At 41.6% G+C, this 24,771-nt stretch overlaps 1 protein-coding gene and 1 long non-coding RNA gene across 2 annotated transcripts in view; one reads left to right on the forward strand and one right to left on the reverse strand.

The window, feature by feature from the left end:
- The window catches only part of Hapstr1 (HUWE1 associated protein modifying stress responses), a 32,948-nt gene extending 10,582 nt beyond the window's left edge, over positions 1-22,366 (reverse strand). The window contains 3 exon segments of the mRNA NM_001106972.2: positions 10,669-10,944; positions 21,122-21,202; positions 21,817-22,366. Coding sequence (NP_001100442.1) covers positions 10,669-10,944; positions 21,122-21,202; positions 21,817-22,042 — 583 coding nt within the window. The 5' untranslated portion in view covers positions 22,043-22,366.
- Positions 1-24,771, forward strand: part of LOC148002756 (uncharacterized) — a 341,099-nt gene that overhangs the window by 304,196 nt on the left and 12,132 nt on the right. The window lies entirely within an intron of this gene.

A 24,771-nucleotide genomic window follows, 5' to 3' on the forward strand; every position in this document is an offset into this window, starting at 1 on the left:
ATAGTGTTGTTTGTTTCCTTGTTTGTTGTTTTTAAGCCCAGGATATTTAATCATTCATTGAAACTCCCAGGAGTAAAAAACAAGTTTACAGTCCAGGTTATAGGAACCCTAAAAGCAGCGCATCGCTACTGTCAGAACTATGCTCATCATCCCATGCTTACTGTATACAGTGTGAGCATTGCTGTTGTATAAGCAATTACATAGAACTCAGTTTCCCAGCAGTTAAGTCACACAGAAAACAAAATCTCACCCAGGAAACCTCACAGCCAGAGACCTGAGGCTGCCATTTATCTCTCCTGGCTTTCAGCACACTTTAGGTCCCTCTTGGGGAGGAGGGTATAGGGTGTTAGCCCTAAGAAGGCTAAGAGCTGACTGTTCTTTCCTGGAAATGAACTGTACAAGTGTGAGTGCTCCCTGTGCAGTGTGCTTAGTGACGTCCAAGTACTTGCAGTGTCAATGTCATGTGGTGTTTTAGAGTTTAATCCTTAAAGAAAAAATAATCCCAGTCTGGAGAGATGGCTCAGCAGTTAAGAGCACTGACTGCTCTTCCAGAGGTCCTGAGTTCAATTCCCAGAAACCACATGGTGGATCACAACCATCTGTAATGAGATCTCACGCCCTCTTCTGGTGTGTCTGAAAACAGCTACAGTGTACTCATACAGGTTAAAGAAAATAAATATTAAAAAAAAAAAAATCCCACCAGGAAGGTTCTGGTCATTTAAAGTAGATACCACTCCCCACCCCAATCTGTAAATTGTAATACTGAATTTTTATTGAAGCACACTAAATCAATCCAATTACAAAGGTACATGTGTCACACCAAGAAAACATTTTCAGTTATACTAACAGCCTCAAATGCTTTCCATTTATCAAAACATCCATTTTTCAAAGACAGTTTTAATGCCACAGGAAAGAAAGGTTCATGATGTTAAGTGAGAAAAACAAGATACAGTACCATATATGCAGTATGATCTCAACTGTGAAATATTTATACATTAAAAAAAAAAGACTAGAAGAAAAATGCATCACTTGGCTTCATTTGTTTCTGTAGAGTGAAATCACAAGATTTCGAGAATCACAAGCCTTTTTCTTTTAAGAAATTCTCCAGAATTAAACTGGGATAGCTGAACTGTTTAATAGCTACCAACAGATTACTGAGTAAGTACAAGGGTTTTAATTTTTCCACTACAATATCCAACAAAAATGTTATTACAAGTTCAAGAAGTCCATGTTACTAATATTGAAGTTTAATCTATCTCCAATATCTTTGGTTAGTTAGTCTAACATCTATCCTTAACGTAAAGAAAATACCAACTTTTCATCCAAATCAATGCTAGTCTAAGTGTCCTGCTATAATTTTTTTTGGTCTTTAGGGCTGGCTTGAAGGAAAGCTAATGATGTAAAAAGGAAAGCTAATGATGTAAAAGTTCCTTCAGAGAGAATGTAAAGGCACAAGATGCTACATATAAATCAAATATAAGTGATTAAGAGATTGAGCTTTGGTGGTAAAATCTCTTACATCAAGTTCCAAATGTTTTTAGACTGACTGTAACAACTATTCACCAAGCATTACAATGTTTGCTCAGGAGAAAAAAAAAGGGGGGGGGGGGAGACTTGCTGTGAAAGATGAACAGACAGCAACAAACCCTCAAAAGTTGGTTCTAACCAGTTCTCTGCCATTAAAAATTTCAGTTTCTTGTATACTATCTCACTTAGGAAGTTGTAAGCACCTGTGCTAGCTCTCAAGCTTCTGCTAAGTCATCAGAAGGGATGGTAGAATGAGACCAAGGAGGAAGAGAACCAAACAAAATATTGAAGCTCTTCCTTCAGGCACTAGGAAGTGTATAATTTATCACAGTTTCTCTAAATGTAGTTATTTCTTTAAAAGTCATTCTGTCACATGTAAGCCAAGAATGTTTCTACAGAGTCACTGTGAAGCCTGTGCTGAGAAGAAATCTGGTTCATGATGCCTAGAGTCACACCTTTCCTTCTGAGGTAAAGAAGGTAGCTGTTTAATGCTTTGTGTCTGATGAATTAGAACTTCTAGTGAGTATTCTTATGAAATCACCAAACCCAAATTCCAATGACTCCATTTAAAAAAAAAAAAAAAAGAACAAAAAGAAAAAAAAAAAAAATCAGGCCCCACAACCAGATTCTCTAGACCCCAGGGAGCTGGCAAGGAACTTAACTTATGCTAAGGATGTGGCTAGAACTGGAGCTCAGTGTTAAAGGCTTGCCTAGCATAAACAAGGCCCAACGTTCAAGAGCAAGGAAAATAATTATCACAAGGCTCAGACTTACCCTCTACCAAACAAATGAACACACGCATAACACTGTGCCTCAGATGGATTCCTTAAGCTTACATGCTTCGAGATGGTGTTAATTTTACCAGGTCAGACATTCTTTAAGATGAATCATCTTTAGTCACATGTCCCTGTGTTTGCAAAATAGCACCTGGTATTTACTCTGAGTAAATACTATCTATAGAAAGTACTAAACTACAAAAAGGCAAAATATACCTTTGTGTATGTCCATATATTATATATGTTTTAAACTGCAGAAATCAAAACCTGTAACAAATCCACAAAGAAAACAAACGGTTTTCAAACAAAAAAGGGCTTCAACCTTCAGCACGAGGAGCCTTGTCCTAATTACCAAATAATCTTAAAGATACCTTTCCAAAGACCCAGGTTCCCTTAGTTCAAAGCCCTCAGGTTTGATCCTCAGCAAGCAAGCACACACACAAATAATGTGCCTATGGTCCCAGCAACTAGGAAGCGTTGAGGCAGGAGCTTCTCTGAAGTCCAGAAATTAAAGACAGTCTTGCTCTACACAACAAATTCCAGGCCAGGCAAGTATGTACAATGAGACTCTGTCTCCAGGAAAAAAAAAAGAAGGCAATAATAATTACAAAAGCTATCTTTTTTGTTTATTCCTCTTATTTTTCGAGTGTGTCAAAAAAAAGCCTCCACTGCCTTGAGTTTGCCCATATCCTTCTTCCAAAGCTGACTTTTAACACAGAAAAGAGCCTAAGACTGAGAACACGGCATCTTAAATAGAAGTGCTGACGAAGAGCAGTAATTCTCAGTGCCAATGGGAACACCAGACTCTGCATGCATAGGCCTGAGTCTAAAATAGCAAATAGTTTTAAAACAACTTAAGAGGGGATGGTAGAGAGGGGAAAATTTGAATTGTAAATACATAAAATATCCAATAAAACACTGGAAATAAATAAAATACAATTCAAATAAGTTTAAAAAAAACAATTTAAGCTCAGTGGGTTTAAGTCTAGCACAAAAGTCAATGTCATCAAAATAATTTTTGGAATAAAAGTATCTTTAAATTTAAAAAGTCAGTTTGAACCAAAGTTAGCAACTGTCAAAAACCACCTATTTTAGGAGAGTGAAGTTTAGTTTTAATAGTTATCAGATGAGTAAAGTTTGTTTTGGTAATAAGCCTTCCCTCTGGAATGTGCATGCCTTTCTACTAGGCACCCTTGCACCTATCTCCATGAGGACGACCATGAAGGACAGACTTCAGACTAAGGCTCTCCAAGTAGCACTAGCTTCAAGAGGGCAACTCAGAACCAACCTCTCCAGCTTGTCCACAGGAACGAAGCTCAAGAATCAGGAGGAAAAAAACACACACACACACACACACACACACACACAGAGAGAGAGAGAGAGAGAGAGAGAGAGAGAGAGAGAGAACGAACTCGAACTCGAGCAGAGGCTGGAGAGATAGTTAAGAGGCTAAGAGCACTTGCTCCTGTGACTTTCAGCACCCACACGGTAGCTAACCACCATCTGTTACTCAAGTTCAATGAGCTCCAATGCCGCCTCTGGTCTCCACAGGCAATGCACACAAATGATACACAACCATACCTGCAGCAAAATACCCATATGTATGTATGTATCTATGTATATATGTCTGTGTATGAAATTTACAAAAAAAAAAAAAAAGCTTCAAGTTAACACCATGAGTGAGAGCCATAATTTACCACTGTCAAGGAAAAAGGTTATGGTTGTCAGAATGAACAACATCTACACAAGATCATTGAAAGAATAAGCAACTGGATGGTTCTCATATACTACCATATGAAGGAGATAATTTTTACAAAGATAGTATTAGAAATCTTAGGCAGACTGCCCAAGGTTGCATAGAATATTGAGGCCTATACATAAAAACTATGTTCTTCCTACCACTAAGGATACAAAAAGCTGGCATATATCTTCAGATACAGTTCTACCCAGACTCATTGATAGAAGAAACCCAGACACATAAAATTTAAATGTTTCCTAAAATTATTCTAAAATTGCTTCAAAACTTCCCACCCATCCAAGCCCAGGAAGGGGGGAAATATGGGCAATACAATTGGGTATCCTTAAACTGTAACAGAGGCACAGTGGGCGGGAGAACAATTTTTATAGCCAGAAATTTCCCAAACCATCTACTTCATCACTTATTAACCTATTCTACCTTAACAAAATTAGCCTTTCTCCATCATGAACCAGTAACACGGGGCAGGTGAACATTAAATGAGGAACTTCTGGGCTTCCTGTTGACATGCAGCACACTAAAGGCCCTGCTGTGCAAACCCAGCACTCAAGAGGCAGAGCTGGGGCTGGGGAGTTAGCTCAGTGGTAGAGCGCTTGCCTAGCAAACGCAAGGCCCTGGGTTTGGTCCCCAGCTCCGAAAAAAAGAAAAAAAAAAAAAAAGGAAAAGTATACAAATAAAGAATTCTTTCTTTTAAAGTATACGCCAAAAAGACTAGCTAGCTCTCTATAAGAACTGAACAGTAGCACTACCCATTGACGTTCTAAAGAAGAAAAAAAAAAAAAAAAGACTAGCTCTCATGGTTTCATTCTCAGGCCCTGCAAAATACCAGTTGTTCTAATGTGAGAGATTCCTTCCCAGGAATTAAATAGGCACACAGATTACTCTCTCCTACTTTACAAAGGTTCTCAAGTCCCCACAGTGCTGTTTATACCCACACCTCTCAGACCTCTGTATTCACCCCTATAGTTACACCATATTCTTTGCTAGATTCTATGAAAGTCAAAAAAGGAATGGCAAAAAACAACCTCAGTCATTAGGAAAGTACAGTATGCAAACACAGTGAGTCCCTGGTTCAAGAAAAGCAGTTAAGAGTAGGAAACCAGGTGTAATGGCACACACTTACAATCCCAGTACTGAAGAGGAAAGAAGATCACCCAGGAGCTGAGGTCAGCCTTTCCACATAACTACATATTGAGTTATAGGCCAACCAAGACTGTATTACTACAATAACTACATTTAAAAACAAAGACAAAATGAAAAGATACATGCTTGTAATCATAGAATTTGAGAGGTGAAGGCATAAAGATCAAGAGTGCAAAGTTATCAGAGTTCTAGGTCAGTCTAGACAATTAAGATACACACTGTCTTATAATTAAAAAAGAAAAAGAGGGCTGGAGAGATGGCTCAGAAGTTAAGAGCATTATCTGCTCTTCCCAAGGTCCTGAGTTCAATTCCCAGCGACCACATGGTGACTCGCAACCATCTATAAGATCTGGTGCCCTCTTCTGGCCTTGAGGCACACATGCAGGCAGAAAGCTGTATGATGTATACATAATAAATATTTAAAAAAAAAAAAAAGAAAGAAAGAAAGAAAAAGAAAAAGAGAAGGAAGGGGGCAACAGGCCCAATGTTTTGGTGTACATCAGTAATCCAAGCACTCAAGAAAATGAGTTAGGAGGTCATAAATTCAAATGCAGCCTGGGTTAAAAATGATTAAGAGGAGGAAGAAAATAGAAAGCAGCTGTGTCACAAGTCACATGATCAGCCTTAGACTATAAATAAACAGGTGAATGAGATTTGTGTGTGAAAAGAACAAGAGATTCAGGACATTACCAGCAGGGCTAAGATATTCATCCCAGATCAACACCTGACTACAATGGATTTCTACTTGCCTCTGCAAGACCACAAAAAAATCCTAGACAGATCAAAGACAAAATCAGGAAAGTAGGGAGGGAAAGAAAAAGATCATTCCAATGGTTTTAAAGCAGCCTCTGGTCACATCATAAATAACAGCAAGAACAGATTACCCTAAGCCTAAACACACCTCCCTCCAGAGACCCTTCCCCAAACCCATAGCCAAACTGAGAGATATCCCTTTCTGTCCCCAGAAAATCACTACATCCAAGACATTAAATCATCCAGTTGTCTCAACAAAGTAGAAGCACTCCTTTCACCAATCTATGTAGAGTGCCGAATAGCCACATGGAGATGGCATGTTGCTGCTGAGTTTGGTATGGAGTGTCATCTGACGTACAGCTCAATGCTAACAACACTTGCCTGGCATGTGCAAGGCCCTAGGTTCAAGCACTAGTACTGAGGAAGGAAGAAAAAAAGGAAATATGTGTGACAAACGGTCACAGGATACCCTGAAAAATGTGCTGAAAACAAACCAAAACAAAACAGGATGGGCACCTAGAGAATTAAACATGAGTAGAGATCTGGAAGCTAAGGGGGTCCCTAAAGAGCCTGTAGAATGTGCCAGCCCGGGTTAGAGATCTGTAAACTCTAAGTCAGATCAGTTAAAGAGTCCTCCCCAGCACCCCCTCCCAAATACAGCAGCACGCATAGTAAAAGATGACGCACCCTAGGAGGGAAAAGGGCGTTGTCAGAAGGTATTTTTGGTCTATGTGAATTGTTTATATAAAAAGTCCCAGTAGATTTTCAATGTTATTTTAACATGAGAATTAACCAAGACAAAAAAACTAAAACAAAAAAAATCAGTTTGCCACGAGCCTATATATTTTATTTTCTGTGAATGTAACATCTAATAACTAAGTCTTACAGAACACAGAAAATAAGCAAGATGCTACAGGAAAGTGACCTCCCCCTACCCCCCCCCAAAAAAAAGGTTAGTCTTCCAAGTCTTACAGACTGTTAGCCACCATATAGTTTTTACTCAAACTGTTTGATGAACATTTTTCCTGGGCTATGGAATGAGATCTTGCCCTTAAAGGTGGTGTATGCCTTTAGTCCCAGCACTCTAGAGGAAGAGGCAAGTGGATCTCTGTGAATTTGAGGCCAGTCTGGTCTACACAGTAAGTCTCAACTAGCCAGAGCTGTGTAGAGACCCTATCTCAAAACAAAACTATCCTATAGGGCAGCGGTTCTTTCTCAGCCTTCCTCCTAATGCTGCAACCCTTTAATACGTGTTGTGACTCCGCCAGCCATAAAACTGTTTTCTGTTACTGTAACTTTGCTACTGTTATGAACTACAATATAAATATGATTGTTTTCCAATGGTCTTAGGTGACCCTGTAAAAGGGTCATTTGGCCCCCAAGGTGGTCAAAACCCACAGCCTGAGAATTGGTGTCCTAGAGGAACCACAGCTTGCTGAGATCCTACCTACTTTCCTTTTCTGAGTAGCACCAACCCCTGTCCCCAAAGCCTTGGCTCATGGTGACCATGTTCTAGCACAGACATTGGGAAGGCAGTGATCAAAACCACAGACAGACATGTCAGAAGAGAAGCAACAGGACTTGGAGTGTACTACTACTCAGGCACTGAAGAAATCTAATACAGACTTTATCAAAAAGAAATTTGACAAAAACTACCACTCAGTGAGGTTCTGCAACATGCTCCTTGGTTCCTTCAGTAGTTGTGACACAAGAAACCAAATACTTCACCTACTTCTATCTGGGTCAAGTAGACATTCTGGAGCTGGAGAGATGGCTTGGTAGTTAAGAGCAATGACTGCTCTTCCAGAGGTCCTGAGTTCAAATCCCAACAACCACATAGTGGCTCACAACCATCTGTAATGAAATCTGGTGCCCTCTTCTGGTGTGTCTGAAGACAGCTACAGTGTACTCATATAAATAAAAATTAATAAAAAAAAATTTAGGGTTTGGGGATTTAGCTCAGTGGTAGAGCGCTTGCCTAGGAAGCGCAAGGCCCTGGGTTCGATCCCCAGCTCCGAAAAAAAAAAAAGAACCAAAAAAAAAAAAATTTTTTTTAAATAAGAAAAAAAAAGTAGACATTCTGTTCAAATCTGTCTTGTTTTAAAAACCCAGTGATCTTATGATTCATTAACAAGGATTATATCCTTAAGTTCCCAATAACAGAGACTCAAATCTTCAGCCTTACATCTCATATAGGACATCATTCTCTGTAGGTTTATAAAACAATTTGTAAAATAACTTTAAAATGTGTATTTATTTTCTATTACATACTTCTGTGCAAGGTCTTTATCTTAGTCCATTCCTTAAAAAAAAGTGTTAGAAATATTGAAAAAGAATCTACTTCTAACAGCTACAGTGTACTTATATATGTAAAATAAATCTTTAAAAAAAAATCTACTTCTAATCAAAACTTTACCTAAATCTCACACTAAGCTGGTTCCCAGCTGATGAGGTTACCCCTTAGGGGTAAGTTTTCTTGGCATTCCCTGTCTATGTCTTCAATCACCTCAAAGTCCCTATTTTTCTCCCAATATAGATTTTGTGTCAATAGATCTTTTTGGTGGAGGGGTTCCAAGAACTAATGAGCACACTTAAGAGGGAAGTAGTCCCTTTCATAAAAAAGGTGAAGATGTTTTGCTTCCACTGCAAATGCCTGCCTAAAACATTCTTTTTCCATGCCTCCTTGTTCTAAAATGTCATGTATTTAGACTCACTCATCAATGCAGTTCTCTGAAAACTGTAACTTGACTATGTATTTCAAAAATGACTATGTAAATAATACAAAAAAACCCCAACCCTCTGGTATAGTATTTCTACCCTAATTAAGATCTTTCCAAATACATATTTCAATCACTTTCTTTACAGATCAGATAAGGATACCATAGTCATTCCTCTATCTTACCATTTAATTAACAATACCCTGTTACTAATCCAATTATCCTCATTTAAACCCTCAAATCCAGATACTCCACAGTATACTGACAGCCATTATACACATTCAAATATAATTGCTTCTAAAATTTTTTGAAGAGGCCCTAAAACTTTAGTCCAACACATGAACCTGTCAAATAAAAGTACAGTCCACTCAAAAATGTATTGAATTGGTGCTTTACTCTAAGTTCGCCATAGGCAAGACTTATTTTTACTGGTTTTATATTTATGCTTATTAATGCCATCCTAATTTAAGCATAAGTAATTGTGCTTTCTATAATGATAAAATTTTTATATAAACTCTCAAAGTTCAAAGAATAATAAATCACAGGTTAAACAAATCTGACCTGAAAAAAATGCAACAGCAGTTAAGGGCAGAGCAGTTGTTTCCTCGTGGACTCTGGGTCCCTCTCTTACTATACAGTATACCCTGCCATGGCTATCTAGCAAGCACAGCTCTTGCTTTGTTAAGACTGTCTTTGCAGGATACTCATATCCAGGAAAAAGAGTTTAAGTATAAATTCAATCACAAACCACACTTGAAGAAAATGACAATATTTAAGAAAGCAAACTATCATTTAAGAAAGCAAACTATCATCTTCTGCTTCTCCCTAAATTAATCTGACCTCTCTTGGAATAGTTTTTCCAAATTTAAGGGGAAATCTGACAACTAATCCACCTAATTTTTTCAAAAGTGAATAATAGAAAAAATATTTAGCCCTAAGAATTGCATTCCTACAAACTTCTTTCCTACAAACTTTCAAGTAAATCTGAAGCGGGGTGGAGGGAGGTGACACACTCTTCCAGCTCCCATCTTTTCATTAAGGACACAAGAAAATAAAGATTGGCTGCCAAAGAGAGGACGGTCTCTGGAGGCATTAACATTTCTATAACATGGAAGTCATTTTTATATATCCATTGATTATTAGCAGGTTAGCCTTATTTTAAATGGCCTATGACCACTTCTCTGGCCTAAAAATGTTAGCTGTTGATAGGATACATAACCTACCTCACTCACTCGTCCCTGGTTGGCTATCTGTTTGTGTCCAAGTCTCATTTGGTTGCTGTTGTTTACCCATAGCAGCCTACCATGTTACACGGTAAGTAACCCTCTCATATAAAGTCTGTAGGAGATAGCAACATCAGACTTATCACCAAGGACATTTGTCTGTCCAAGAATACTAGATCCTGAGCCAAGAACACATTTGCACAACAGATCTGGCCTGGGGAACAGTGATGACTTGGCCATTGGCTACACTTCTCATAGCCTATCCACCTAAACAATAAGGGTCCAAGAGACAGCAAGCAGAGAGAGTAGGACTTCTCCAACTTCCTTCCCTGGGTTATCCATTCCCAGTCTCTAAACTAGATAATCAACAGTGTTAGACGCAGTTCCTGATTCCCATGAGAACCAACTCAATTACCTGCCTTACTTGACTATCATGGATGAAGCACTCCAAGCAACTGTAAATAGAACTCTTAATCAAGGACTTGCCCTTTGACTCAAGAAAACTAAGAAGACATGTACAACATTGTGAGTGAAAACAATGAATTCAATCAGTGATGTAGAAATAACTACTGTAATACTAAGTTCAAAGTAACCTTTCAAATGGACTGCCAATGTATGCTTAGATTGCATTCTATTTCAACACTTCTAGAACAAGAATTACTTACTGTACAGACAAAAACAGACTACATATCTGGACCTGACCCTAACCATGAAAATGGGTCCACAGGCACACTCTTAACCATTTTCCAAATAAGTATGTTAAACGGCTTTACCATGCAGAGCTATGGCTTCCCGGAAGGGTTGCAAATCAGTCTCTACAGATGAGCTAGTTTCCGTTGAAGTAGCTCTGTTAGGGGACACTACAGTCAGTCTTGGGGGAGCTCTAGAGTTTCGTGGTGGAGGAACCTTTCCACATAGGAAGCTGATCAAATCTTCTCTACGAATAGTTCTTCTGCGCTTTTTAACCCAGGCCAGCACATCCTTATTTCGTCGCTGATAGCCAATCTGAATTCCAATATCAAAACTTCGCTGATGGGTATCCACACTTTCTATTAGAAAAAAAGGAAAACATACAGTGATCATTACAGTTATGCCATATTTGCACCTAAAGAAAACCACTTTATGTTAACCAAAATGAATTATAAGCTATGAGCATTCGAAACCCAAATACTCTTAATTATCTACAATTTATCTTAGCCATGTTAAAAATGCAAAACATTTATTTCTTCAAAGTATAAATTCAGAGCAAGCCCTAATTCTAAAACTGATTTTCAAACCCTGGTCAAACAATAAAAATTATACACATAAAGAACCTACTTTTCTTTAACAAAAGTAAATTGACAAACTTTAGCCAATTGTATATTATTAGTTGTTACTTAACTGAGAAACAAAATCATATCTACTCATGAATGGGTACTACTGTCCCCATACCCACTCCCTGCCCTCAATATATGTGCATTCTGCTTGTAGCCAGCAGCTTTAAAGTTCTGCGTTAAAGCCAAAATGAAGGGCTGGAGAGATAACTCAGTGGTTAGGAGCACTGACTACTCTTCCAGAGGTCCTGAATTCAATTCCCAGCAACCACATGGTGGCTCACAACCATCTGTAAGGGGATCTGATGCCCTCTTCTGGTGAAGATAGCTACAGTGTATTTACATATAATAAGTAAATCTTTTTAAAAAAAAATGCCAAAATGAAATATTTTTTCCAATTATTTTAGGACACAACTCCCCTGTTGTCTGTCCCTAAGTACTACTGTAGTACCCTCAAACTAAGTACTACTTTTTTTCATCTCCTATACATTTTTCTAATCTTCACCCAAAACAAAGGATGGGAACCAGAAGAGATCAGCCTCCCTGGCCTATTGTCCTCCCTTCTTAAAAGTACAAGTTTTTGTTTGGATAACTAGCTATGTATTATGCAAAGTTCCCTCCACATTAGATGTAGGAACAGAACATGTAACTTAATCCTACATAACCAACTTCCATAATCTTACACCTAGCAATAGTAATAATTCTCAGTAATAAAGCCATTCAATTCTGGACAAGAATTCTGTTGCAAGCTAGTACTGGGCTCTTCTAAGTTTCAGGGCAGCACTAACCTAAAAACCAACTCAACACAAACTAAAGATATCACAAACTGTAGATATGGATGTAAGCCACACACAAACAATAAGGAGAGAAATGCAACGCATACCACTAAATCAAGTTAATCCTGTGTACAAAATGCAACTCAGAAGGAAGACAATAAGGCTGACTTAGTGTGTTTGTTTGTTTCCCTCAGGCATATGTGAGCACAGGCTGCAGGGTCAAAACCTGAAGGAGTCAGTTCTTCCCCCTTATGAATCCCAAGGATCTAACTAAGGTCCTCAGACTTGGGAACAAGGACCTTTATCAATTGGGTCATCTCACTGGCCTGAAAACCACTTGTATCCTATAAAATCTGACGACAGAATAGAATAGGCATGTAGCAAATGTATGCAATCCTAGCACTTGGAAAGCTGACTGAGGCAGAACTGCAGGAAGTTCACAATCAGCCTGGACTGCAGGAGCTCCAAGAAAGCCTAAGGTATTACATAGCAAGATCCTGTCACAAAAACAAAGATCACAAAATAAAAACACATTTTTAAAAAGCTTCAAAATTTGTCTTTACCATCTATCAAGGTAGAGCACTTTCTTCAACTATTGTTCTAGGCACTCCCAGATTGTACCGGATTCTCATTTTGTTCACCTTAGTAGGTTACGTCCAAACAGACCACACTGAACTGAACTGAACTGAAGTGAAGTGACTGTTAGAAGTTAGATATAAGCTGAGTAGAGATGGCATGGTGCAGAGTTTTACACCCGGGGTTCCAGGAGAACCAGGACTACACACAGAAACCTTGCCTTACAAAAGGAAAGTTCAAATCCCAGCAAGCACATAGTGGCTCACAACCATCTGTAATGGGATCTGATGCCCTCTTCTGGTGTGTCTGAAGACAGCTACAGTGTACTTATATATAATAAATAAAATAAATCTTAAAAAAAATTAAAAAAAAATGAAAGGGAGGAAAGAAACAGTATGTGATAGGACTCTGTCTCCCCTATCCATTCTACTTCATTTGCTTGTTAAAAAAGCAATGTACATTGCCCAAAGCTTATTGTAATGCATACAGAATTTTAGAAGACAATACTATTATTTCCTTTTACAGTAAGCACTTCCTACCTCGCAAAATAACTGAGTCAACATTTGAATACTCCCTAAATGCTGACGAAAAACTAAAAGCTTGTATGATATTTGTAGCCTTGTTTTTAAAGTAAATGATGAGATCACCAATGAAATACATGGCTCCAATCATCTCTATAACCACAAAGCAAATAGATCTGAGATCAATCTGGCAGAACCCCTGCCTGACTCTGAAGCGTGAAGCTTACCTACTGGTAAGTAGTAGATGGCTTACTAAAGATGATGTTCAAGGATATGCAAGAATAACTCAATGTATGCAATATCAGGAGAAAAGTCTCAATGTCTTACAGACTTCTAACCAACTCATGCTTCAAAGTCATTTTTAAAAGTAAAGGTAGGGGCCTAAAATGTTGTCTCAGTGTTTTAAAACTCTTGTTACTCTTACAAAGAACCCATATTTGATTTCCAGCACCCACATGGTTAACTTAAAATCATCCAGTTTTTAAGAACTGGATGCCCTCTTCTGACCTCCACAGGCATCAGGCATAGGCATGGTGCACATACATACAGGCAGGCAAAGCACTCACACATATACACATATTAAATCTTTTTTGGGGAAAAAGGGTGAGGCTGAGACTGGGCTTCTCTTAACAGTTCTAGAACTCTGTAGATCAGGCTGGCCTCAAACTCAGAAATCCCCCCACCCCGACTGTTCCCCAAATGCTGAGATAAAGGCATGTGCCATCACTGTCCAACTTTAAATCTTTTTTTAGCTATAAAAATAAAAACTAGAGGGAAACAACTGAACAGGACTGTTGGCACTTGGAAAGTGAGGCAGAAGGACTGCCATAATTTTGAAGACAGCCTAGGGCAAGACAGCTCAGAACCAGTGTTACAGAAAAGGAAAACAATTCTAGAAAAAAAGAGCCAGATGTAGTGGCCCATACCTTTAACCTCAGTACTCTGTACAACACTTAGAGACAAGAGGATCTCGGTGAGCTTAAGGCTAGCCTTGTCTATCTATACAATGAACCCCATGCCAAACATAATTACATGGTGAGTCGTGTCTCAAAAAAAATAACATAAAATGAACACAACTGACTGAGAGATGTAGCTACGATGATATATGAGGTAGAATGCTTGCATGCATGTACAAATGCCCATATTTGATCCTCAGTGTCTTACGGTTTTACTGCTGTGAACAGACACCATGACCAAGGTAACATTTAATTAATTACAGCTGGCTTACAGGTACAGAGATTCAATCCAGTATCATCAAGGTAGAAGTACAGTAGCATCCAGACATGCAAGATACAGGAGCTGAGAGTTCTACACCTTCATCTGAAGGCTGCTAGGAAAATACTGACTTCCAGGCAGCTAGGAAGGTCATACCCACAGTGACACAACCTACACCTCTTAATGGTGCCTCCCTGGGCCAATCATAACTATCACATTCCTGCCCCCTCCATAGGCTTGTTCAAACACGAAAAATCTATGGGGGCCATACCTACACACAGCATAAAAAGTACATTTAGTCCAACTTCCAAAACCCCCATAGTCTATAGCAGTTTCAACAATGTTAGAAGTCCAAAGTTGAAGGTCTCTTTTGAGATTCATCCAGTCACATAGCTGTAATTCAAAGTAAGACAGGAAACCAGCTGGGCAAACTTCAAACTCTACCATCTCCATTTCTGATGTCAAAGCAGCCTTTTTTTTTTTTTTCCCCATCTTTGTTGACTGCAACAAACTTTTTTCTCCCAGGTTGGTTCCATTCCCTGTTAGCAGATTTCCTCAGCAGATGTCCCATGGCTCTGGCATCTCAAACATCTTGGGGTCCCAAGGCAACTTCAATGTTACAGCTTCTTGTTTCAATGCTGGGATCCATATAGGATCTTCTGGGCTGCTGGTGTCACTTCTCCAGCTCTGCCCTCTGCAGCACTCTAAGCTCAGGTTGATCCATTCCACTGCTGCTGCTGCTCTTGGTGATCATCCTATGGTGCTGGCATCTCCAATACACTGGGGTCTTCAACTGCAACCAGGCTTCACCAATAGCCTCTCATAGCCTCTCTTCACGGTGCCAAGCCTCAACTTCCTTGCATGACCCCTTCAGTCCTGGGCCTTCAACTGGCACTGCACCTTCACCAACATTCTCTCCTGGCCTCTCAGGACCACTCACAGTGCCAAGCCTCAGCTGCTCTCCATGACCCCTTCATGCTTCAAAACCAGTACCACCTGGGTGACTCTTACACATTACCAAGTACAGCTGTACCAAAAGAGACAATCTTGGCTCTCTGGAACACAGCTTCTTTGTGCTCTCAGAAACACTCCCAGAAGAGTTCACCTCAGTAATACTGGTCTCTTCTTAATCACCACTAATTTCTTAGCTTCAGCTAACCAGCATTAATTGTCCAGTAGTCTCTTCCTTTTGACTATAAAGCCAGAGACGAAAAAGGCCAAAGCTGCCAAAGCTCTGCTGTTTGCTAAGGCTAGAACATAGCCCTTGTTCTATTACATCATCACCAGCTTTCTAACTCCTTCATTGCCTAGCTTGGCTGTCCTTTAACTTGTTCTCTAGATTGACCTTAAACTCTTCACAGCTCTGCCTCCTGGGATTAAAAGTGTGTACTATCACACCTGGATTTAAGCTTTTCTTCACCTAGAACTTGGTCTGCCCCTGGTTGGCCTTGAACTCAGAGATCTGCTTGCTTTTGCCACCTGGGTTTAAAGGCTTGCACTACCATGCTTGGACCTAAATTTAGCTGTGTGGGCTCTTGCCCCAAGGTCACCCACCACTCCATTAGTTCAACTTAGTATCTTTGAACACAGGCTTCAGCTCCATTTCACTTCCTGGTGCCCCTTTAATACTCAAACCATACACTTTATATTTTTCCTAAGTTTGCTATGCTTATTCAAAACGCTCTTCATGAAAAGTAACCAGAGAACAAAGTCTATAATAGGCATTTCTGAGACTTTGCCAATGCAATCAATCTGTGTCTCTTCACCCTTGCCTCAAAGCAGCCACTTCACCAAAATACTACAAAAACAGTCTCTAGGCCACATACTGAAGTTCTTCACTAAATCTATTGGGCAAGGTCTGCACAGTTTAAATCAACCCACAGCAACAAAATCTTCCATATTCCTACTACTTACTAGGATAGCTTATTAAGCCCCACTCAAAACATTTCATGGCTTTCCAAATCCACATTGTTCCAAACAAAAACATGGTCCTGCCTATCACCTAGCAAAACTCCACTCCTGGTACCAACTTCTATCTTAGGGTTTTACTAATATGAACAGGGACCATGACCAAGACTACTTAGAAGGGCAACCTTTAACTGGAGCTGGCTTACATGGAAGCATGACAGCTTCCAGGGGAACCAGGCACATGAGGAGCTGATAGTTCTACATCTTTATTTGGAGGCTGCTAGGAAAATACTGACTTCCAGGCAGCTAGGACAAAGATATTAAAGCCCAAGCCCTGCCAAGCATACACAAACCATCACTCTCAGCATGGAGTAAACTGGGTTTGATAACACAAATCTCTAGTCCCAGATAGAAACTGGATGATCAGAAATTCAAGGTCATCTACAGCTAAGAGGCAAAACTAGTCTTGAAATACTGTGTATATGTTTGGGAAAGTTGGGGAGGGGAGCTTGAGAATTAGCTCTATGAGGTTCCTAAAAGCTACAAAACAGACTAGTTCACTAGCTCCTACCCCAGCCTAACCTCGTGTCTTATAAGGGATACCCATGCTAACCGTCTCCTGAATGACAACTACCAGCCCAATCTTAAAAGATAAGCTTCCCAAAGCAAAAAAAGGTATTCAGAGACAGACATGGTAGCATGCCATAATCCTAATAATTAACAGGTTGAGGTAGGATCACTGATGTTAAAGACCAGCAAGAACATTGTCTCAAAAGAAAAACAAGTTTAGCAATGTTATTTCCCAAATACCCACCAAACCTACCTAGAGTCAAGCAAAACTTTTCACAATCTCTTTAGTTCAAGATATAAAGTTTATACTATGCCAAGGAACCAACAATATTTAAGGGATGTGTTCTCTTTGGAATGAACAAATGAAGCAAAACCCAGCCTCAACAATTTTCTTGCCAGTCACCTGACTCAAAACAAAGTAAAAAATAAACAAACAAGCAAAGCAGCAGTTTGACAGATCTGGCACAGAATGTCCAGGTTCTGTATTTGCCAAGCCACTCTCCCAGCCCTCTTTTTGAGACAAGGTCTTGCTGTGTGACATAGAACTTGCCACCTTCCATCCTCAGAATCCCAAGTAAGTAGGATTTACAAGCCTGCACGTATCACCAGGGCATGCCCAAGCACTCCACTTGACTGAATTTTGTCCTTAAGAAGCCAAAACTTGTTTTTTCTTCCAAATCTTTCTGAGACTAAACCACAAGTGCATGCTCAATTTTTCAAAAGCTTACTGGCAATTAAAAGATTTCCCCCACCCCCAAAAGATTCCCTAAGGGTCAATGAATAGGTTCAGTGGATTAAATGCCCTTACCACCAAGCCTGAAGACCAAAGTTTAATGGATGTTTAAAAGAACTAACTGCCAACAGCTGTGTTCTTTGACTTCTGCATACAAATGGAACACACACTAAATGATATAACTTTAAAAGGTTTTTTCCTTCTCCTTTTTTCTGACTAGACTACTCCCCTTATCTTCTCACAAGACTTTCAGAATGACAGGATTCCTGGCCATAAAAACAAAAGCAAAATCATCCCATTCCTCAATGGAGTCTAATGAAAACTGGTCACAAAATCAAGTACAACTCCAAGAGAAAACTCTGGAGGAGAGGAGAGCAGAGTTGGGTCTGTAAGGATTCAAACAGTGGCATGACCTAGAGTTTGCTCTGAATCATGGTCATCAATTGTACTAGATGGAGGTCAACATTTTTAACCTGGAAGACTTGGTCAGGTTTAACTTGGTGTAGTTTGTCTAGTAAGAAAATAGAGAACCTCTCAAAAAATATATACATTTTACTAAAAAAAAAAATGGATCCAGGCCAGGCATGGTAGTAATCTGTAGGTACAACAGCCTGGAAACAGAAAAACTTTTAGTTCAAGGCCATCTTGGGTTACATAAGGAGACACTCTTTAAAAACAAGCAAATAAGCATGTCCCCAAGAACTCTTTGTTCTTCACAGGTCTCATTTTTAGTTTATCAAGTGCTTTATAAAATACATAAGAGCAGTGCCCACTTCAGAGGATCCCTTCAAGATTTCTGTCAGTTATAATTAAATATTTAAATTTTAAATGTTTAAATATTTCCACAGAACTGTGAACAATCTGAGCTAAATTTCCCTTTCATGTTCAATTAACCTGGGATACTACTTTATTAACTTACTGGTTCTATTTAAGTTAGCCAAATATTCTTAAAGCTGTGTGTCTGTTCTACAATGGTCACAGTCTGACCATTACACAGGTGGAGGGTGTAAAAGTAAACGATTATATCCATCCTCCTACAACAAAAAATAAGGTGTTGCTAAACCACCCAGTTCCCCACAAAATGTATCCACTCCTATTGTTCCTTTTATCTCACAGGACATTTAGTAGAATCAACAAGCACACTGACAACCCAGGAACTGCATGTCCTATTCAAACAAAAGCAATGCTCCTAAGCTCTCTAAGCAAAGAAAACTAGAAAATCATTTATTTTATTCTGTTTTGAAACAGGATCTCGCTACATACCCTAGGCTGGCCTTGAAATCAGTGTTCCTCTTACCTCAATTTCCACATGCTAGGATTACAGACATTTTCCACCAAGTCTAGCAATAAGTATGATTTTCAAATAAAGTAATCAAACCAATAATTATTTTGAAATCCAACCATCCTTTTTGCGGATTGGCTTTCAAGACAAGGGTTTCTCTGTGTAGGCCCAGCTGTCCTGGAAATCTGTAGACCAGGCCTTGAGCACAGAGGCCGCTGTCTCCTAGGTGCTAGGATAAAAGGCATACACTACTACCACTCAGCTCAACCCACGTCTTTAAGGAATTAGCACAAAAAGAAAACTGCTAGCTTTAATGTCAGAGGGATCTATCCTATCAGTATGCACTAACCCCAAAACCATAGGACATTCATATCAGTAAATATATGGCTTAGGCTAGGGACCCAGCATCCAGAAATCATTCAAAATTTGTTTTCTTCCCTTTCACACAAAAATTACATAAGCAAAAATATTAAGTCATGGTATCAAAATAACAGATTACAATGTAAAAAGAACTAGGTGTTGGCAGGTACATGCCTTTAATATACTCAGGAGGCAGAGAGTTCTTGATCTACAGAGAGACTGTCTCAAAAAAAATTAATTAAAGCAAAGCATTGAGCTACTTATGCCTACAAATGTGAACTCAATGGAGCCATTTCATAAGAGTAGAGCAATCAGGTATGTGGTTACCAGGGACTAGAGTGGGAAGATATATTCTATGTTAATAGTATGTGTATTAAAACAAAGCTGCACATTTTTAAAAGGTAGTTTATTGTACATAAATTATAAAGAATTTAACTTAAAATTTTAATTTAAGAATTATTTTTAAATTTTAGTTCTATATAAAATGAAGAGTTATTCCAAAGAGAATACTCAAGACCCTCAAAAGCACTGATAGATGCTAAAAATCTATTCAGTAGTCAGAACTTAGGATACTTGGCCTAGGATTGACTCAGCAGTCATTTGACGACCTAGCATTTTTGAAGCCCCTGGATTCCATCCCCTAACACCCTCCCCCAAATTTGAAAAATCCAGCTTTTAGCTAACCAAAGCTGACTAGTAATTAGTTAAACTATGTTTCTAGCAGAGCATGGTAGTACACACCTATAATCTAAGCACTAGGGAAACTGAGGCAGAACCACAGGTTTAATGTCAGCCTATGCTACAAAGTTAGACCCTGCTTCTCAAAAGCAAAGTCAATAAGCTGTTTCTATTTCTTCAGTAAGACTGAACTGAGTTTCTCATTCCCTAAATTAACATTTTCAGTTAACAGTTCTCAAAATTACTGTCCCCTCAAACTACTAAGTGTACCTAGAACTCCTAACAGAATGATGACATCAAGAATCTGACACTCTGGAAGTTCAAAAAAAAAAAAAAAAAATCTGACTCTCAAGAAAATACTCCATAACCTTTCAACCTAAATTGTTATTTTCTGAACTGCATGAAATTCCATTACCATTACTGGTTTGTTTGTTTTTAACATCTAAAAGTCTTTCTCTAAGCAGCATGTGTACTAACAATCAAACCCCAAACTATTTTATCACAAGAAAAATCCCAAAGCTGTAATAATGCACAAAACCAAACCTATTGTTACCAACAGTACAACGGCAAGCAACACCTTATACCGACACACCTTGAGTCATCAGATCTGAAAATGAACTCCAAAAAAAAAAAAAAAAAAAAAAGGCACCACAGAAAACAAAGCCATCCATTCAAACTCCCATAACAGACGCCAACAATTTACAGTCAATTACAAATTACTAAGTAGTTTTGAAAGAAAAGCTATGATGAACTTACTAGACACAAGCCAACATTCACAATTTCAATCCGATCAGCAAGAGTTCAGAGAACTCCAATGTTTTCATACCACCATGCTCCAAGTGGCCAGTTCCAAGAATCTGCAGAGTGGGTAATCCCACCTCTAGGGTACAAAAAACACGTCTTCCCTGGAAGCCTTTTCCAAACAAAGCTCACCATCTTCCACTGCAGAGCTTCTTAATCTCGGCACTTTGCAGACTGGGTTAAATCCTTGCTAGGAGCTAGAGGATGTCTCAGGCACTGTACAGTAACCAGCAGGCCCCTCTCCAGATTAACAACCAAGTAAGTGTCCCCAGTCACTGTCATGTCCCCCAGGGAGGAACAGGAGTGTCAAAAACCGCCTCTGGATATCTAGCTAGAACACCACAGATATTCTCAAGTTGCAAGGCATTCAAGGTTAGTAGAAGCTGAACTTGAGAGCAGAAAACAGACTCAGAACACATCGACTGTCAACCGGAACGTGGCCTGCCCTTCCTCCCTTCCCCCTAACCTGGCAATACAGCAAGGTTATCTTTACCTTTATAGAGGTTGGTGACTGCGGTGGCTGCGTTTTGGAAAGGGACCCAGAGAGAAAGTCCTGGCTGCTGACATACTCGGTCTGTAAACAAAAAGGAAAATAAAAACAATAGGGGGAAAAAGACACACAAGGACATAGAGAAAGAAGAATGTTATTTGGGCGTCACTCACTCCGGAACGGCCATATTAGGTTTCGCCATTTTGTTCAGGGTTTGGGGATCCCAAAGGGAGCGTGAGGCCGGAGTTACTGGGTCGAGGAAGGGGAACCTGACAACAGCGCAGCCCAAGCTGCGAACGCCGCCTGGCAGGCTCAGGGAGGCGCCCCTAGCAGTCTCCGCCCCGAGGCCGACTCGGGGCACAATAGGGCCGCCCCACCGCCTCCTTCGCCATTTTGTGACAGGGACTCCTCCCCTACCCCCACGATCCTGCCGGACCGGTATATGGGGACCCTCAGGAGGTACTCCAAATCAGGGGTCTACCCATCCTTCATCGTAGCTCCCCCTCCCAGGGCAGCTCCTCCGTCGGCGTCGTGCGGGTCAGATGGCAAGGGGTCCGCGGCGCTGCCGTCCCCTCCCAGCCGTCGGGCTATCCCCGCAAGGTGCGAGGAGCGGCCAGGCCCGGGGAACCGAGCCGGGAACCGGGCGGAAGGGCAGCTCCGCAGGCCGGGGCGGCGCCAAGATGGCGGCGCGGCCTCACCTTTGTAGAGCTGAGCCACTGCCGTGGCCGAGTTCTGGAAGAGATGCCACAGCTTCTGCTGCTTGTGTTCGGGCTGCGCGGCGGCCGCCGCCTCCTCCTGCAGCTCGGGGGACAGCTGCTCGTCCTGCTCGGCCTCCGCTAGGCACTGCCGCTCCCACTTGGAGAACCAGTGCTCCGGCCCGTGCTCCTGGATCTCCGCCTCGCCCTCCTCCTTTCGCTCCTCCATCCTCCGCGGCCTCCCGCGGCCTGGCCGCCGCCGCCGCGTCCTCCTTAAGCGGGGCCCCCGCGGGAGCGTCGTCGTCGACAGGCCCGGGGACAAGGAGCCCGGCGGCCGGCCCAGGCCTCTGTGCAAGCCCGCGGAGCCGGCACCCACACCGCACAACCCGAGGCCTCTGCCCACCGACCCTACTCAGAGGCGCCGCACCCTGCCCTGGCCTCGCCCGCACCCTTTTACCGCCCGCCCACGGCCCCGCGGCCTCGCTCCGACCGCCGCCGCTCTCCGACCGGCGCTCCCTGCCCGGCCTGCGCCGCCGAGCCCACCCCGAAGACTGAGGAACGTCGTCTACGGCGGCGTCGTCGACGCCTCTGCGGCGGCCGGGCCCCGCCCTCCCCCGCCCACATGCTGACTGGAAAGCGCCGCCTACTGGGCCAGCGGCGCCCCCGGGAGGAGGCGGTTGGGACGCGCCCACCGTCGGCTTTTCCCCATTGGCCCGCCGCAACGGGTTCCGCGTGCCGGCCCCTGAATGCAGCGTTCTGATTGGTTTACCCGCCTGTCGAACTGATGTCATCAATGGGCGGGGGGGCTGGGGAAGGAGTAAATGTCAGGCAACAAGAAGACTGTAGAGCAGGGAGGAGTTGACAGTGTTTGCGTGCGGCCAACCATAGCAGAAAAAGAAATATATGCACACCGGAGCCAAGGGACTGCGCTTGCGCTCCGCTCCCGCACCCCCGTCAGAGAGTCACGTGACTCCGCCGGGTGACCGCACCCCGCGGGGGCCTTTCCGGGGCTTCCAAGTGCATGGTCATGCAGTGTTTATGTGCTGACTCCTCGGGTTCCTGAGAAGTGCAGTCTACATCTGTTTGCAAAGCGTTTCCTGTGTTTTTTATGCCAGAATTCCCAACCTTAGTGGGGCGAGTAAAGCGAATGAGTCTAAAGGAAAATTCTCCCGAGGTGTGAGCGCCCCGGGGACGCCCACCGAGGTTTCCCGGAGAAGGGGACTGATCGGAACTGGACACCGGGGCCGCCTGACCGCCAGTGCGCCCTGAGCTTATAGCTGCCCGGCACCTGTCCTCTGCACGCTCCCGGGACACGTGCGACCGCTGCGTCCCGCCCCCGTCACCCTGTGCAATTGCTGGCACCCGGGCGCCTGCGCCTCTCCCTTGGAGTGAGCAGTGCCAAGAGGAAGGTCTGGGAGCCTGGAAAGAAAGGGGGCAACACGATGACAGGACCTCTCAGCCTCTGATATGTATGCTATAGGCATTGGATGTGGAAGTCCTGCAGGATCTGATCCTGCCTGCTCTGGCTTTTCCTGACATCACCCTGACCTGTCTAGTCCCCTCAGAGCCTAGTCTCTGGTCTATCTGAAAGTTCATATAATTTTCCTTAGGACTGGGCTCAAAGCCAGGTCGGGTGGCGCTCTTTGTTTTGTTTTGTTTCTTGAAACAGTTTTTTTTTTTTTTTCCTGCCTCTACCTCCTGGGCGCTGGGATTAAAGGCCTTTGCCACCACACCTGGTGAGGCTTTTTTTTTTATTATGTTTTATATGTAATTTATTTTTATTTTATTTTACTTATTTTTATTTTTTATATTGTTAGATAATATACAATAACCTTGCATTATTAATACATTATATTTTGTCTTGTTTTTTATAATTTATTTGTTTTATAAATAATTCTTTTTTAATATACTATTCAAAAAATCTTTATTTTATGTGCATTGGTGTTTTGCTTGTATATGTATTTGTGCGAGGCGGGGTGTGGAAAACCCTGAAACTGGAGTTATAGAGAGATGTGAGCTGCCATGTGGATGCTGTGAATTGAACCTGGGTCTTCTGAAAGACAGCCTGTGTTCTTCACATCTGAGCCATCTCTCTAGCCTCCTTTTTTGCTTTGTTTATTTTTTTAAATCCTAAATTGTCCCCCAATGATGCCTAAGCAACCTTATCTATCAGAAATCAACACCTGAACTCTTCAGGTGCCCAAAACCAGCCTGTAGAAAGCAGTCTGTGCTTCAGTCAGGTGGAGCACGCCTGCAGTCAATCCCAGCACTCCGGAGAATCATCACAGATTGAGTTCGGTGTAAACCAGGACTTCATGAGCAGACCTATTCTCAAAAACAAACAACCGACCAGAACAAGAACAACAATCCTGTACAAAAGCCACAGGGCATAAAATCAAATTGGCAAGGAGACAAAAAGTCCCAGCCTGGGATTAGAGGACACTCAAGAGGAAGGAGTTTCTCTGCCTTGGGGTGAAGCTAGATAAATTCCTACTGGATAGGACAAGATAGAATAAAAGTGTAAGCCATTTGTTCTGCCTATCTTGGCATGTCCTCCTGGTCCTGTTCCCAAGAAATAACCTGTAACCTTTGAGTCATATGAGTATGTCCTGTGTGTGTGTGTGTGTGTGTGTGTGTGTGTGTGTGTCCCTGTGTCTTTTTTTTTTTTTTTGGTTCTTTTTTTTTTCGGAGCTGGGGACCGAACCCAGGGCCTTGCGCTTCCTAGGTAAGCGCTCTACCACTGAGCTAAATCCCCAGCCCCGTGTGTCCCTGTGTCTTAAAGGAAGATGTCCTCCCTCAAGGGATAAGGGTGGGAGGAGCTGACCCACACCTAGAATACCACTGAAATGCCAACACTCAGGAGCTTGAGATTGGAGGATAACTGTGAATGTTAAGCCGGCCCTATGCTGCCAGAGCACAGGGTGATTTCCAGACCAGCCTAGTTAGTGGGTCCCTGAT

This window comes from Rattus norvegicus, chromosome 10 (genome assembly GCF_021556685.1).
Source record: "Rattus norvegicus strain SHRSP/BbbUtx chromosome 10, alternate assembly SHRSP_T2T, whole genome shotgun sequence".
NCBI classification, from domain to species: Eukaryota; Metazoa; Chordata; class Mammalia; order Rodentia; family Muridae; genus Rattus; species Rattus norvegicus.